The sequence below is a fragment of the Mus pahari genome, chromosome 2, assembly GCF_900095145.1.
Source record: "Mus pahari chromosome 2, PAHARI_EIJ_v1.1, whole genome shotgun sequence".
In the NCBI taxonomy this organism is placed as follows: domain Eukaryota; kingdom Metazoa; phylum Chordata; class Mammalia; order Rodentia; family Muridae; genus Mus; species Mus pahari.
The window spans coordinates 106,346,577-106,364,157 of NC_034591.1; the positions used below are offsets into that span (position 1 = coordinate 106,346,577).

A 17,581-nucleotide genomic window follows, 5' to 3' on the forward strand; every position below is an offset into this window, starting at 1 on the left:
ATCAGGTGCCTGGGTCTACGACAGAGAGTCCACAAGATTCCTTGTTTACCAAGCCCCTCAAGTCTCAGGTTCCAAGGCCTCGAGACCACCAACAGCACCCTAGCCTAGGACGGTGACCAGAGAACAGGCAAGGTTGGGATGTGGTTCCCACATGCAAGGCTAGGACTAAGAAGAGGCCAGGACTTCCTGGCCCTCCCTGGGCCCAGTCTCACCCACCGGCTCATGAGTAGGCAGGCCAGAGGGAGGAGGGCTGTGTCAGCAAGAGCTCTCAGCTGTTATTTCATCTCCTGGCCCTCCTGGTCCTCTGGGTACCCAGGCAACTCTACCTTCCAGTGTTATTGAGGCTTCTTCCACCCAGGTGGGGCCCCACCTACTGCCCTTCCAGTGACAGGCTGATCCACAGCCTCTGGAAGCCCTCCCTGACCTAAAAAGGAAGAGAGTCTAGAGACCAAACAGGCCAGTACATAAAGCCAGGGTCACCCCAAGGCCTGAGCCGGGCCCTCTGTCACTCAAGTCACCAGTTCCCTGGGCAGCAGGAAGGGTATGGTGTGACAGGGGAGGGCTCTCCCCTTGTCCTGCCCTTGGCCTCGGCATGGCTTGGCTGCATGGTGGGTGGGAGTGGGGCTGGCCAAGGCAGACCGCTGTGTCAGCAGACACCAGATCTCCCAGGGCTGAAAGAAGGGGCGAATGGGGAGGGGGGCTGCATAGTCCTGCCCAGTGCAACATCGACACAAGCATCCAGACACCCAAGCCTCCAGGACCCTGGCTTCTGCCTGTACAGTAGCCCTGAAAACCCTGTGGAACAGAACAAAGCCAATCACAGGAAAGGGGGAAGCCCCGGCTCCTCACAAGCCCCATCTACCCGTGGGTCCTCAGATAAACAACACAAGGACTGGGGAAAAGTTCCCATGGGAAGCCCAGAAAGAAGGGAGCCTTTCAGAGGCACCCGGACATTTGAGCCCTTCAAGGTCACAGGGACATGCACCTACCCACCTCACGCAGACCCAGTCTCCCCGTCAGAGAAAACCTGGTTTTTCTTTCTTGGATGGGACCTGAACACACACAAACACACCATCCAGGGTGGCCCTTCCAAGCCCACACAGGCCTGACCTTGCGGATTCGGCCGCTGCGAGTGCCAGCAAAAACCACGGTGCGGCCTTGGTAGTCATAGGCAGCCACAGCAGTCAGGCCATCTTCCTTGTCCACAAAAAGGGGTGTGCCCTCGATGGTGACCGTGCCCCCCAGTGGCTGGTTGAAATCCTGCCCGCAGAAGTCATCATCGATCTGCAGGGGCTGTAAGAAGTGGTAAGGTTAAGTACTTAGCAGCTTCAAGGACCTTCACCTACGACAGGGACAAGGCTGGGGAAGGCAGGCCTGGGCGGGACCTGGGGGTTTTATGATGCCCAGACCTAAACAAGGCCTACAAAATTGTGGAGAAGAAACAGTCTGTGGCAGCCCAGGTCCAGTGAATGCCCAAAGTGGGAGAAAGGCCCAGAGAGGGTGACTTGAAGGCAGGGCAGGTGAGCCTCAGGAACCACAACTAGGCTAGCCCCTCAAGAAGTTGTCATGTTGGACAAAGAAAGAAATGGCCTCGAGCTGGGGGATAGCCAATGGAAGTCTTCCTTCTGCAAATCTTACATTTGTACCTTGCAAAACAAAAGCTGTGTTTAAGGCAGGAGGGAGTGGGTACAAGCAGAAGGCGCAGAGAAGAGAGAGGGACTTGCTGTGCGTGCAAGAAGTGATCAATACCTCAAGGTTCCGGAGATGGCTCTGAGTGGAGGCACCAGGAGGGGGTGGAGAGGCAGGACAGCAGTTTGGGGAGAAGGAAGAAGACAGCTGGTCCTCCTCTGGGGACTGAGGTTTGTTGGGGTAGAGGCTACTAACATGGATGCAGAGGGAGGCCAGTCTGGCTGGGAATCCCCGGAAATAAGGAGTAATGGGCAGGTCTGAGACCAGGGGCAGGGCATCAAGGGGACACGTGGGGACAACAATGCTTTTCCTGAGAAGCCAAGAGAAAAGCGGTAGCTTCACCTCCCGCTGCACTCAGAGACCAGTCACACTCACATCACCCCTATAGGAGCCGGGCACTCCTGCTGTTCTACTCTATTCTGAGGAGCAGCCTGTGGCTCCAATTCTGAGATAGAAAACCTGCTGTCTCCAGAGGGAATAGCTGGCTTTGGGGGCAGGGAACATGGGCTGCAGAGCATCCGGCACAGGGTAGCTGGGCTGCTCAGGGCCTCTTGGAGTGTATCCACCCAGCATGCACTTAGCACTGGGCACAGTTGGGGTCCTGCCCGGAGGATATGGGATTAACTCCACAGAAGCAGTTCCTGGGCTCCTGTGATTAGCTCCAACCTCATTCTACCTCTTACTGGCTGTGTGAACTTGGGCAAACCAAATCTATCCCTCTGATTCTCTATAACCTCATTTGTAAAAGGGAAACAAACTAAAAATGGTCACCACCACTCAATGTCCCAAGGGCTTTGGAGCTGTGTGGACAGATGCCACCAGCCACTTCCTAAGGTACAAGGCAATGTCATGGTTAGGAGCAGACTTTGGGGCCCAATATGCCGAGTTCAGGTCCAGCCTCACCAGGTTGGGGGAACCAGGGAGGGGAAAAAGTAGAAAGCAGATCCAACAAAGAGCAGGTCCACCAAGGTGTAGGTAAAATGTGACCCCAGGAAGGGTGGCAGGAGCCCCCCCCCCTCCCCGACTCCTGCTCACCGAGTTGATGCAGCCCAGCTCCTTGTTGAGCAGCCAAGGCAGTGAGAGCTTGCCTTCTCCACGGTAGCATGACTGGATGCGCTCCTTGATTTTCTCCTTGATGGCCCTCAGTGTGAACAGGCACAGCGCTGACTCCTTGGGTGGCTTCACACGGTTCTTCTGGCCCTGTGCAAACACGGTGAACAACACCTCCTCGTCCTCAGCCAGGCCCAGCTGCTTGGCCAGGGCCTGTCCCGGCCGACTCAGGTAGGCATCCTGCACCAGGCGGTACTCCACTCCAGCCTGCTCGCAGCCAATGGGGAACTCCACGTAAGAGTAGAACTTGGGGTCATTCACGCACAGCCGCACAATCTTGGAGGTGAAGAAGTGCTCGCCAGCGGCGTCGGGCGAGGTAAGCTGCGTGTCCAGCTGCAGGGTGAGGTAGTATACGAACTGCTCGCTGCGGAAACTGTACACATAGTAGATGTCAAAGGCCGGGAACTTGGACAGTGTGTCTGAAGGGATCTTGAGCTGAGATGACACAAACTCATCCTGGTACACAAAGCCAAACATGTCGGCATCCTCCTCGTTGGCCATGAGCCGGCGACTGGACAGGGTAGGGAAGTACTCCGACTTGCCGTCGATGGGTGTGCCCACGAAGAGCTTGGCCTGCCCCTGGCCGGGCGGCCCAGCAATGAGCACTCCCGCCATGCTGCCAGCCTCTCGCACACTGGACAGGTAGTGTTCCTTGCGGTGGTGCGGCTCGCCCAGCTTGAAGAGATCGTCCAACCTCAGGAACTGGCAGATGCCCTGTGAGGCACTGCCACAGGCCAACAGGCGGTTGGCAGCATAGTCCAGCAGCAGAAGCTTGTTGACGTTGTCTGTGCTGCCCAGACCATGTGGGCACGACTGTACACTGGGGGGTGGGTAGCATTTCTCATTGTCTTCTACAGGGCCTGTCACATGGGCCCGAAGCAGTGTTAGGTTCCCTGACAGCTTGTAAATACGGTTCACAGCGCCAACATATACCTCTCCGGTCTGTTCGTGAACCACCAGGTGAGTGAGGCCCCAGTCACTGGCCACAAAGGTGCGGAAGGCAGGTTGTGGACCCAACCCAGCCGGGGGAGAGCTGATAGCTATCCACACACCCCTCAGCAGCAGCAGCAGCAGCAGCAGCAGTGTCCGAGGGCTCAGAGGTGGCAGTGGCATGGTGGGCTGGGGCCTCAAGCCAAAGTATTCAGGTCCTATAGGGGCGAGCATCATGGGACTGGGTTCCTTGGCCCTAGGAAGAACAGGGAAAAGAGGGTATGAGTGTGGTGCTGCCCACATATGCACAGGGCATCCACGTATGGCCTCCTCATTCTCTGAGCTATTCACGTGTGTGTGTGTGTGTGTGTGTGTGTGTGTGTGTGTTTGCTGCACGTGCACATGTGTGCGCGCTATGCAGATACCTCCAAAAAGACCCTCTACCACGACCCAGACATATTAGAGCAAAGAAGGTACTTTCACGTCCTGAGACACAGAGGCAGCAAGAGGTGAGCCAAGTGTCTCAGGCATGCAGCAGCAGCACAGGATGCCTGCCTAGCAGCAGGGTGCTCAGCTGCAGCCTATGCTTTGCCACCCTTGGCAAGACAAGAATGGACCCAGGAACCCAGTGACTTCCAAGGGCCTGGGTTATAATGTATATAACCCTGACCCAGAGCCTGCCCATCCCTTAAGGGTCAAGATCCCTCAAAATCCTCAATCTCAAATGGGTGACATGTTTCCTACATCAATGTCCCCACCAAAACTGGGCAGAAATATGCTCTCCACACAGAGTGCCAGTGGCTTTGATGCACCATTTGGCTTAGGGTAGCCATGTTCCACACTATTACATACCCTCCAATGTATAGACTGCTCCCCTGAGACTCTAACCAGCCCCCAGCGCAGCATCCATGCCCACAAGGGCCACAGAATGTTCCCCACACACACCTGTTCTGAGCTTGGGTCAGGCTAGTCTGCGCCACTTTCTATGGGATCTTGACCCTGGCATTGCTCCCTGGCTGACCTTGGCCCAGTGTCTTACAAACTACAAGGCCAGCACTTTAAGGACAGATCTAGAGGCAGCAGCTCCCACTAGAATCCCCACATCCCTGTCAGAGGACACTCCCCATGATGCCTCCTCCCAGGTACTCCACCCTCACACTGGACTCTAAGCAAAGGAGATGTCCAGAGAGATGCAGGGCTCCCTAAATTCCAGCCCTCAGCCCACGTCTGGTTCCTCCACCATGTCCACCCACGGCCATGATACAGTTTGGATCACTTTTTAGGCCTGCACTGCCTCCCAAACCTTAGCATGGCATCTCAAATCCAGCTGTATACCCACTGTCCCTGGAAGGCGCCACCTTCCAGGTCTGAGCAGTGTTTGTTAATGGAGACAATCCTTTTTCTTCAGTTTCCCTAGCTGCCAAAGGAAAGACAACAATTGTTTCAAACTGGATGAAACAGTTTGAAGATTATGTACTGATTGACAGGTGCTTGCAGGTTCCGCACTCTTAAGGACAGCAGGGCCACAGAGCCTGCCCTATGGGCTTGTGGCGGGGGGGGGGGGGGGGGGGGGGTGGGGGTGGTTCTTACCCCACTCCTTGGCTGTTATCTGCCCATGGAAGTGTTTAGTGTGGTGAGTGGGAGGTCAGCCAGTATACACAGCTTCTTTATACTCCCACGCATGTCCTCCCTCACAGCCCCACTCACAGCTGGGAACACCGAGGCTTAAAGATGGTGCCTTCTGTAAGTCCAGGTGGGGAACTAGCCAGAGGTAGGAAGCCAGTCACAGGTGCTCAGCCCTTACTCCTCTGGTCAGAGTCTAGAGCACAAGGCACCTTGCTCTTTCTGCCCCACACCTGCTCAGGTGACCCTGAGATGAATCTTCTGATCTGCTTGCACAGGCAGTAGCTGGCAGCACTCAGGTGCCTGTCTTAATCTGTGGCATAGGTCTGGTTAGTAGCTCTGGCTACGTATTGCTCAAATGTTCTCCCAAAAGAACACAAGCTGGGTGCAAATAGGTCACACTCTCTCTTCAGAGCCACCCGGCCCAGGCAGAATCGGCAAACTCTGTGATTGAGTGAGCAAGTAAGTAAAGACACTAGGAGTGGCTATGCCTGGGCAAAACTATCCTCACCATACATGCAGAAGGGGAAGCTAAGGGTCAGAGCAGCAGAGAGTGTCGGCCTAAATCCCAGAGCAAATGCAGGGTGGTACCTCGTTGCAGGAACTCTCCTAGCAGGCTGTCAGCTGCTTTATGCCCCCAGACCAGCAGCCAAGAGGGGCCTCCACAGGCAGCCAGAAGGGGAGCACACCATCGGCCTCCCGCCCTCAAAACCAAAGCAGACTAGACAGCAGGTTGCTTGCAGACAAAACGGGCCTGGGCTGAGCACTGAGTCTATGTGAACTCTAAAGAAAACATGAATCACTCACCGTTTATCAGTTCAAAGCAGGCCTGCAATTACCAGGGGCTGGGCTCTCCCCTCCTCCGGGATAATTATACACGTCTTAATGCAATTACGGGCCCTACTTTTTATATTAAACAGGAGGGACCTGGCTGAAGAAGCCACCATCCAAACTCCAGCCTGGCCCTGGGCCCACTCCCCCGCCTCCTAACAGAAGCTGCTGGGAAGGGATTGGCCCAGGGGTACAGGGCTGCCATCCAGGAAAGAGGGGATCCCAAGCCTACACCTACCAGGGCACAAAGACTAGCAAAGACGCCCGGGTCTGCATTCTCCAGATACAAAGACTCGGGATCCAGACAGACCCAAGGTCACACAGCCAGCCCTGACAGAAAGGAAGCAGAGCTGCTGTGGAGACCCTGGCAGCACAGGGGCCAGGTCCCTCAGAAAACAATGTTTGCCTGAGAAGCATGGTCTGATACTGCGTGCTGAGCTAGCCTAGGGGAGGGGAGCAGACTCTGGGTTCTGCGAGCTGCCTGGCCACTGTAGCCTACGGAAACTCCCAGGTGGCGCCTTTCCATCTGCTCTACAACAACCAGGTCCACTGGATGCTGGTGGGGTGGGGGTGACCTAGGGGGACGGCATGGAGAACACACCTGCTGGACACGCAGATGGGAGCAGCACAAATGGCCACAGCTCCCCGATACGGACAAGTGAGAAGCCAAACAGGAGGGCCATGGTGGTGTGCTGGGTGTGTGCATCAGGGACCGGGAGAGAGAAGCTGGGCTTGCAGATGCAGCGGGGACTCAGCCAGGGGCCACGCTGGAGCAGGCCTCCAGTGGACTGCAGAGAGCTGGTACTCTGCCCTCTCCCAACCCTGGATAACATTATGGTTCTTGCTCAGAAACAAAGCCCTCAAAGCCCTCACAGGAGGACAGCTTGCTCCCTGTGCCCTACTGCCTTATGTTTGTGGACAGGCGGATCTTACTGACATCTCACCTAGTGGTTCCCCATCAGCTGCAAGAGAAGGATCTCCCTGCCTTGTCACCCTGCCCCACCCTGTGGGATGTGGGAGGTCATAGGAGTTGGTCTCCAACGGTCTACTCTCTACATAGAGGCCCTGAAGTGGTGCTCTCCAGAAAGAGTGCAAGCTTCTAGTCTTCCCTGGGGTCCCACACTCCTGGCCCTGTGCTCCATGGGATGTGGCTTTGACCACCACATCTTGTCTGGTTCCAAACCCAAGAACACATTCCTCAGCCAACACTGTCCACACACCCCAAGCCTCCACCCATGCTGTCCTCTGTGCCTTCAGACACCCTTGGTGGGCTCCAAGCTGCCACCTCCCCACTGCCTGACAGTTTAGCCCTGAAGCAGAATCCCTGTTTTACACCTCTGCCTAGGGCACTGGCTGAGTGCTTTCCCAACCCAGCAGACTCTTGGCCAGCCTAATGCAGCACCACCTCCTCCTGCTCACCCCCAACAAGCAATGGACCGGGGAAACTAGGGTGCTCCAGGAGGGCTGGAGAAGCACAAGATAGCATCACCCTGACGGGAGTGAAGACCCGCAGCACCTGCTGGAAGAGGTAGGCAGCACCAGGAGCCAGAGCCAGAGGTAGGAGCCTGGCAGAGGGGCAGAGGCTCAGTTCGTTCCCATCCCCCTCAACACACCCCTTTCTTTCAAGGGGCGTGGCCCCAGCACCCCACCGATGAGACTGAGACGGCTCAGGCCACCTAGTAGCCTCTCTGAAGCCCTCTCGTATCCTTCCAGGGCAGCACCTGGGGTCTCTGCAGGCAGAGGGGCCTCCCAGGAATCTACACTCGCCCTTCCCTACAGCAGCCAGAGTCAGCCCATCACCGCCGCCGTTCTCGCTGTACACCAGGCCTGGGACCGTCCAGGAAGCAAGGGGGGAATCCTCCGGGGAAGGATTGACCCGTGGAGGCCCTGCGCAGGGGGAGGCCGAGGAGGCCCGAGCCGTCGTCCTCTCCGGTGGCACCGCACCGCCCCTTGCAGCCGGGTGGAGGGCCTGCGGGCCTGGGCTGGCTGCGGCGCCCAGTCGGGCGCCGGAGCCGGAGGGGGCGGGGGTCCCCACGAAGCCTTGCAACTTCCACCCCACTGCCTCAGGCCGGCCTGAGGCGCAGCCTGGGACCTGCCCCGAATCCCGCGGCCCTGCCCGGGCCTGCCCAGCGCGGCGCTCGCCTGCGGCCCACGTCCCCACCCGCGGCCCGGTCCGACCCGGCGCGACACGGGCCGACATGGGCACCCGCAGGGCCCTTCCCGCGGGGCCACTGCAAACTTTCTCTCCTGCCTGGAGGAAGGGACCGCGACTGCGGCCACAGACATTGCGCTACCCCGATCGTAGGGCCCCGGACGTGCTGCGACCCGCCGGGACGCGGCAGCCCATAGCGGAGACCGCGCCCGGACACACGCGGGCGCCCGGCTGGAACCGCAGGACACGCCAGCCGCGGACACGCGCGCCGCAGTCCCCGCGCACACCCCCCTGGCCGCCGCCAGCGCCCCCGGGCCACTCGGGACCCCGGGCCGCGACGAGCCTCCCGCCGCCCGCGGGGAAAGTTGCGCCCCGACTCACCCGCCAACCCCGGGCGCGTCCCGCCGCTGGCCATCGTTGCGCCCCGCCGCTCGCCCCTCCGCGGGGCCGCCCACGCCGCGCAGGCCGCCCAGGCCGAGGCCGCCGCGCCCGGGCTCCGCTCCGCTGCGTGGCTGCGTCGCCGCTGCCCAGCATGAATGGGGCGCTAAGCTCCGCGCGGCTGCGGACCGGCCTCGCTCTCGCCGCCCCGCGGAGCGCCGTGCCGCGCGCATGCGCCGGCCGAAGCCGGGGGGCGGGGCCGGGGGCGGGGCCGGGACCCGCGATGGCCTGCAGGGGGCGCTCGGCCCCGCGGCGAGAGCGCGCGCGCCGGGCCCCACCGCTTGCCTTCAAAGGGCGATGGCCACCTCAGCCTTAAAACTCTGGACTGGGGTGGGAGTGGGTGAGGTGGTCCGGGTGGTTCCAGGAGTCGATGCACTCTATAAGGAGCACAGGCTGGAAGTACAGCTTTCGTGCACGGAAGGGTAAACTGAGTCCGGAGGAAGCACTTGCCCTGGTCCTATTGCTCATCTCGGCCTGCGCAACGATCGCTTAGATGGGACCGGCACTGCACCCCGCAGGCCCCAGGAGGTGGCGCGTGCCAGGATGTCTAAGCTCAGAGGACGACTGTCCCGTCCCATACGCGGTCCTGCAGCGGGGCGTGTTAGAACTACCCCAGCAGGATAGAGACCTCGCCGGGTCGACCGCGGGCGCGGGGCTGGCCTGCAGAGCTGGATGCGCCAGGTCTGGGTCGCGCAGAGAACCTTTCTCGATAAGGCCACCCAGTGCAAAGCATCCAGACCAAAGCAGGCAGCTTCGCGCAAAACAGAACAGAGCAACCAGAAAAGGTGGTCGTGGGAGGGGCGAGTGCTGACTGGGCACAGCCTGTGGGGGACCCAGTGCAGCTCATCCGGTAAGGACCATTGTCCGTACTCATTCGTCTCCGAGGCAGCCATCACCCTCTTTCCCTGTGCTCATCCTTGCCTGGCTTTTCTTTGGGTGTGACCGTTTACATCTTGTCTCCCTGAATGACATATTCTTTTGTGTAGCTTGTTTGAGGATGCTATAGAAATGGTGTCCCTCCTTTCTCTCTGATAGGAATGCAGGGTTGTGTGGTCAGTCTTTGCTCTCACTGTGTGGCATGGGCCATTCTGGATAGTTAACCCTCCCTTCTGCTATTGGACTGGGGCCCCCTGCTCTATACCTTGGTAGGTATGTCTTTAGCTTCAACAGATGATGCAAACTTGGTTTCCCCCAAGTGAAACCCCACCCCTCCACATGATGGAGAAGTGTCAGCAACAGTGGGAAAGGTTATGGTTTGATTTTGCCAGGCTGAAAGGAGGCACTGGTTCTCTATGCTTCTGAATGTGTGAGACCCTTCTTCCACAGTTACACTCCATAGTCTGACTCCACAGGCACTACATACCGAATGTACAAATCTCTGCTGTGCTGTACAAACGGGGTAGACAGAGACTGTGCAGGCCCTGTGACCTACCCAAGCTCCCTCTCTTGTTGGTGGCAGAGCCTGGAGTCCAGCCCAGAGGTGCAGTTCAAACCCTGGGATTCCCAGTTGCACACCTGTCTGCTCCCAATAGTTGGCTCTGCTCTCCAGTCCACAGCTTTACCTGCCTCACAGATTTGGTAATCTACTTGCAATGTTTTGGGGAGGTTACAGGCACACTGGGGATGTGCCTGTCCAGCTGTTCCCTGAGTTGCCTCTGCTCCTTGGCTTCAGAGGCTGATTGCCTCTGCTCACACCTGCCTTTGCCAACCTGCCTTCCAAAGTACGGCTAGGCAGGTGCTCACGGCTCTTCCTGTTTTGTGATCCACGCACAGTGGATAGGTATCCAGAATATATGAAGAACGCCAAAGAATCTACACAAAGAAGGCTACCATCCCACAGGGAGGGATAGGTGATCTCTGCTAACCCTTTTCTGGAGGAAATCCGACCAGGGCTCTTGCTTTGGACCGGTTAGTAGTTTCCACTGATCCCTCTCAGCTGTACTGTGTCTCTGCTGATGTCTCAGCTCATTTTTATGTGGCCTCACTGAGTCCCGAGAAGCAGCAACAGAAGAAAGCCTGTGACCATAGAAGAGCTGGAATTGAACCTGGGCCTGCAGCTTTGGCTTGACCACATTGCACAGAAAGGAAGTGAGTCAGCACAGCTGCTGTGACTGCTGCTGCCAGGGGTCCTCCCTCTGGGTTTCCCCCTTGGGGGGTCACTTCCCTGCAGGAACTGGAAAGGAGAGGAGGCGTCCCAAGAGCAAGGTTCTGTCAAGGGGGCCTAATAAGTTTCTTAAGGCCCCTCCCTTCACATGCTCCAACCGAGAACAGTTTCAGGGCCATTTCTGCACCTGTGACAGACCCTCCTACAGATGGGCTCAGCTGGCTCTTCCTCCCCTCAGACAGCCCCATATTAGGGGCAAGAGAGAAGGAGGAAGGTATAGGGAGAGCCCAGGCATGCTGGAGGACCCATTTCTCCCAGGCCCAGGTTAAAGCCTCAGGTCATTCCAGTCTTTCCCCTGTTCCCACATCAGAGCCTCCTAGCCCATTTCATCCTCTTCCCTCCTGCCACCTCCTAGCTGGAGGTTGTGGGCCCTTCCTGCCTCTGGCTTCCACCCATGACTCAAGGGTTAAAGTAGAGTTGGTGGAAAGCCTCTTGTTCAGAACTCTCTACATATATATGCATTCATTCACACACACAGAGGCATGCACATGTACACACATCACACAAGTATTCACACATGTACAGGTATATATACATACACTCAGATATATAAACACATATGTACTCATAGGCACATATACAGGACACTCATGTGTAGGCTGTACACTGTACATACACATTGCATTCACCCACATCTATAGCCATGTACACACAAACATGAGCCCACATAAAGACACATGCACATACCTGGGGAACACTTGTGTATACAGAACATATTCACAAGTATATACTGTACTGCTCCCCAGCACAGAGGGCTCCATATGTACACCTGTTGGCCTGCTCACCCCTCTGGCTTACCAGTATGCCCCTCCAGTTCATGCATGATTTCCCTCTCCACACATACCCACACCCACACACGAGACAAGTCCCACTCCAGCCTCTGACAACATTCCTCTACTGTTTCTGCCACAGCGTTGCACACCCAGTCATACCCAGCCCGTGGCATGGCCCCATGGTTTCCCTGATGTCTGTTGAGCAGGTATGTAAGAGAAGAGCTTCTCATCCATTGGCTTGTCTTCACACCTTAGGCCATGAAAAGCCCACTCTGCTCCCTGGACAGAAACAATTAGCGTAAATGTGAGCAGTTGTTCAGGGCCAGAATCAGGAGGTTGTCAGTGGAAAGTATTTACAGGCCCCATGTTTGGTCTCGGCTCTTGTCCAGCCCTCTTAAAGGAGGAAGAGGAGAAGTGCCTAGGCTAGGAGCTGGGACTGTGGAGAGAGGGCTTGCTTAGCCACAAGCACCCTCATAGCCTGCCTATTCTCTTCAGGTAGATGGATGCAGCTCACCAGGACCTGGGTTCACTGGGGCCTTGGCACTCCAAGTCAGTGGTGCTGCTGAAGTCCTCAGGGATGGAAAGCTTCTCTGGCCACTCCAGAAGCCCTCATGGGAGCTCTTGGCCACTGCAGTGCCAAGTGTCAGAGAAGCAAGACATGAGCTTCCTGGGTATACAGGAGATTGGTTTTTGGTTTGTTTGTTTGGTTGGTTTTTGTCTTGTCCAACACCCCCACCCCCACAGTTCTATAAACCACCAGACAGAAGTATAGAGGTTAGACTTCTCTTCCCTCTTGACAGTGATGGGCAGTGCCACTCTGACCACCGGTACTGGGTAGGAGAGAACAACTATGACAGAGAAGAAGGAAGCAGGATCTAGAATCTTAACAAACCAAACTCAAAATATTCAAGGGCTGATTAAAAAACAAACAAAAACTTGAGAGGCAACCAAGTGCTACCTCTATAGTCTAGTGTTTTGGGAGTTACTTTGACTACCCTGACCAACCATTTGAAAGGAGGTTTCTTGGAACAATGGTATTGTCTATAGACATGTTAACACAGGAGGGGATCTGACCCATAGACAAAGAACTACAGGCAACTAACGACTGCTAGGAAAAGGAGACTTAGCTTCATCCAGGGATGAGCTCCTTTATTGGTTGTCCAGTACAGAGTAGTAAGCCTTAGAGCCACATACACACAAACAACATAAACAAACTCAATAGATTCTGTTTATATAGGTATGTGAGCATATATATGCATGTAACAACAATGAAGAGAAAAAAAGCTATCAACCTGAAGGTGGGAGGAAGACACTGGAAGGCCTGGAGGGAGGGTAACTGAGAGGGGCTAGAGGGAGGAAAGGGAATGAGACATGAATAATTCTATTTCAGTGAAAAGATTTCTAAAACTCACCTGTCATAGCAAGGACCATCTCAAATGGTATAAAAGGTATCATCAACAAGGATGACATCAGTGTTGGCATGATCTGAGGATTTTAAAGCAGCCATCATAAAAGATGTCTCAATGAGCAGCTATGATCGTGAAGGAAACAATGAAAATATAGAGTGTGACTAAGGAAATAACTACATTGTATAAAGACAAAAAACAAGCCCCCCCTCAAATGATAGTGCTACAACATGACAAAGGGGACAGAGGAACAACAATCTAGTGGTAGAAATATGAGTGGTAGAAACTCCCCAGTCTGAAAAGCAGAGGAAAAATAGTTATGTGGGGAGGGGAGAAGCTCAAGCCTCCTGGGATAGAACAACCTATAACATCCATGTCATCCAAGTACCAGAGGGAGGAGAAAAAGGGGGAAGCTGGAATAATGACTGGAAATTTCTTAACTCTGCCAAAACAGAAGTAGCCATAAATATTCAAGAATTTGAGTGAACCCCAAAGAGCAAAACCTAAAGAAATGCACACTAAGACATATCACACTCACCAAAACTTTTTAAAAATCCTTGAAAGCAGCTTTAGAGGAATCCTACTTTTCCTTAGGCAGGTATGCGATTCAAATAACACAGATTTCTCATTAGAAATTATAAAGTCTGGGCCAGGCAGTGGTGGTGTACACCTTTAATCCCAGCACTTGGGAGGCAGATGCAGGTGGATTTCTGAGTTCAAGGCCAGCTTGCTCTACAGAGTGAGTTCCAGGACATCTAGGGCTATACAGAGAAACCCTGTCTTGAAACCCATGCCTCTCTGCCCCCCCAAAAAGAAATTATAAAGTCCAGAAAGATGCAGAACATTATTAAATGCTGAAAGAAGACATGGTAATCATAGATTTTTATACCCAGTAAACCTATCCTTCCAGGACCTCAATGGAGAAATCCATAGGCAAAGGAGAAATGAGAGGTGTTCACCAGCAGACTATCCAGTCCATACATATGCACACTCCTTGTAGCTAAAGAAAGCCATGACACAGCAGAAAGGAAATGATAAAAGAAAGAATCTTGAGATACTTTTAAAAAATAAGAGAAAGATAACAGATATATGCAATGGACAGTTGCAGAGTATAGAAATTTAGATGTCTGGTATCCTAGTAGATGATGTAACACCAGCCACAGAAACCTGTACACACTAAAAATAAGGTAGAGAAGACAATATTAAACACCAAACAGGAAAAAGAAAACAAAAACAACAAACCAGAAGCAAAGCAACATTAAAATGGCAGATAGCCATATCATCAGTAGTTACAAAAAACAAATGATATGATTCCATTTATATAATATTTTTGAGATGACAAAATTACAGAGATGGAGGGTAAACTAGAGGTTACAAGGGTGCTGGTCTGGCTGTGATTAGAGCAGGGCCCCCGAGGTTTGCGTATTCAAGTTTAATCCCCCTATGGAGTTTTAAGGAGTAGAAACTCTCCTTATGTTTAGGGCAGGGCCTGTGGGAAGACTAGGATATAGAATGTCAAATGTAGACCCCCTTTGAATCCTGGTGGCTTTAAAAGAAAAGGGAGGCAGGACCAGAAAATGCACACACATTCATGCTTCCTGTCTCTCTTTACATGATCCCTGAGCAACAAGATTCCATAGCAAGAGACCATCACCAAATGGTATCCTTGACGTTGGACTGTCAGAACCTCAAGCCAAGACATATTTCTCTTCTCTTCCTTCCCTCTCTCACCTCCTGTCTCATCTGAAACAGGATCTTACCAGGTAGCATCAGCTAGCCTGGTACTCACTATGCAGCCTAGGCTGGGTCTCAAACTTGCAGCAATCCTCCTGCCTCAACCCCTGGAATGCTGAGGTCATATGAGTAAGCGCCTATTTCCAACTCAAGGGAATAATTGCATAACTTGATGTTGGTGATGGTGACATAAGTCCACATGACAAAATGACACAGAAATTGTTGACACCAGGATCAATGCCCTCATCTCAAGATGGTATGACCACTGAGAACAGTAAACACAAGACTCCCTCTGCTCTTTCCAACTTCCTGTGAGTCTATAATAATTACAATTTCAAAATAAAGTTTTAGAAAATTCCTTAACTGTTGCTTTGACCCTTTCCCAGCTTGCTGCAAGTTTTGCTTCTTGGACAAGGCTGCTACAGGGCCTCCAGGGTCCACCCTCGGAAGCTACTCTAGGGGCTTAGAGAGCTTTAGTCTCCAGATCCCAGCACTTATCTCTTCATTCTCTGAGGTCGGCTCACACATCCTTTCTCCAGAACGCCAAGCCCTTCATGGGAGATGCTTTACACTTTGATTCATTATTCCTCAGTTCTTAGTACTCCTTTGTCAACTTAGCTGTAATTGGTTACCCCAGAATGGGAACTCCATGCAGCCAGGCCCCATCACCCTAACCAAGTAGTTCAGTGTCTGCCACAGCTGGAGTGTGGCTGGGTTAGGGATTGAATATGGCATTTATTAATGTCCTTAACCCCTGAGATGAAAGGCTTCTGAAAGCAGCTGTGTAGTATCCCTGGCTTCTGCTGAGTATTCAGAGAGGCAGTAGGAAGAGCAGTCTGTATTCCAGTGGCTGAATCCTTAAAGCAGGACAGCCACAGGCTGTGGTTCATCCCTGACCACTGACATGTTGGCTGTGTAGGTTACAACTCTTCTGAGGCTGGAATCCTTGGTGCCTTACCTGATCCCTGTGTGGCTTGTGACATGGCTCCTCCTGCACTGTGGCTTCAGGGCATGACTCCAGGAAGGGGGACTGGAAAGAAGCATCCCTACCTACATGGGGAGAGTGCCAATCTCAGCCTCATGCCTGTCTGTGTGAGCACTTGGAAGTCCTGTTGAGTCCCTGGAAGATATAGCCCAGCCCTGGGGCGGAAGCAGGGCCTAGGGCATGGCCACACCTATACCACTTGATGCTCTGCATCTGTCACAGTTCATTTGCTCTGAGTCTAGGGTGTGAATGGAGATGAAAAAGGAAAGGATGGTAACCAGGGAGGTTTTTCCAGGTAGTCCGGTCACTTTCTATCCCTATTGCATCAACTCTACAAGGAAGCCTCCATTACAGGAATGTCCCAGGATAGTCATAGTCTCCCTCAGAAAGAGTACAGGTCTACAAGCACAAACACAGGCAGACACCTCAGCCTCTTTTGGGGGCTCATGGGCAGATCTAGGGTCACTAAAGACCAGAGCAAAAGCAAAATGTAAAGACTCAGGCTTTGTGACCAATGGGGGAGGGGTGTGTGTGTGTGTGTGTGTGTGTGTGTGTGTGTGCATCATCAAGAAGCAGAGTGACATGCTCTAGGTCAGAGTACTCTGGATGGCTGGGGACCAAATCCAGAGAACCTGTGACAGAACAGTCTGTGGAGAGAGAGAGGCTCTTCTCTGCAGCCGACACCACCCCGAAGACTTGCTCTGACCCTGCTAGCCTCTAGGGCTTGTGCTCAAAAGCAGTGACATCTGTCATGGGCTTTGGAATTCTTCATCATGGGCTTAGATCAACAGGGACTGTATGAAGGTACCAGAGTCATTGCTTCACATCCAACTGCTCAGCCTGCTCCTCTTAGGCACATACTACTTGGCCCACACTCTATGCCCTGGAAGCACTGTCCAGAGTAGCAATATTGTCTGACTCAAGGAGCAGATTCTAAAATGATGTTCCAATTATTTAATAACTAGAATGGACAACATACATCAGCAATGGGCAGGAGCATACAGGTGTGGGCTGGCCGATATCCGTCCTTGTGGAAACCTGGCTTTACTAACTGCAGACTCACTCTGGCCCAAGGACATTGAACTTCAGGCACGGCTGGATCCAGGGACACTTGGCTCCACCTTAGCACTGTTCTCATATGCTGAAAAATCCATCATTCTCACATGGCTCTGATGCAATAGAACCACGCAAAACAGTCCTTCTTTGCTGCCACAGTTTAGGAAATACAAGACTTTTTCTTAGCCTAAAACCGCAGCATGTACCTCTCAACTGTGTGGGGCAGCATGGTGACAGCCCCAGATCCCTGCCTCCATGCATCCCAGCCTTTGGCCGAAACAACTCATGTTTTCATGATTAACATAGGTATTCTTTTCTTTTTATTCAAGTAGTACATAAAATGAAACACAATGAGAAGCTTGTCTTCCAGCCCCACTCAGGACAGCAGGAAAGAATCAATAGCAGCCTGGGCTCAAACAGCCAAGCGTAGGACATCCCCAGTCCGCTGTAGACACAGTCTGTTACTCAGAAGCTTCACGCATGTGCTTAGTCTGTCTTGTCTCTTACCGAAAGGTTGAGCGACCATTCCTCAGGAGTGCCTGGAGATGAATACCTCCCCATTTTCTCAACCCTGCCTCCTCCCCATTTCTCCTCCTCCCCTTTCCTCCCTTTCATTTCCATAAAGTACACAGCCTTAAACATGCAGCACCGCACCATTTTATGATTATATACATATATGACAGTCCCTCA

At 53.7% G+C, this 17,581-nt stretch overlaps 1 protein-coding gene across 1 annotated transcript in view; it reads right to left on the reverse strand.

The window, feature by feature from the left end:
* The window catches only part of Plxna1 (plexin A1), a 45,583-nt gene extending 36,666 nt beyond the window's left edge, over positions 1 to 8,917 (reverse strand). Inside the window, exons 1-3 of the mRNA XM_021190894.1 lie at positions 8,717 to 8,917; positions 2,725 to 3,985; positions 1,111 to 1,293 (exon numbers count right to left, since the gene is read on the reverse strand). Of these exons, the coding sequence (XP_021046553.1) occupies positions 1,111 to 1,293; positions 2,725 to 3,966 (1,425 nt within the window). The 5' untranslated portion in view covers positions 3,967 to 3,985; positions 8,717 to 8,917. The remainder of the gene's footprint in view (positions 1 to 1,110; positions 1,294 to 2,724; positions 3,986 to 8,716) is intronic.
* Between the last annotated feature and the right edge of the window lie 8,664 nt (positions 8,918 to 17,581).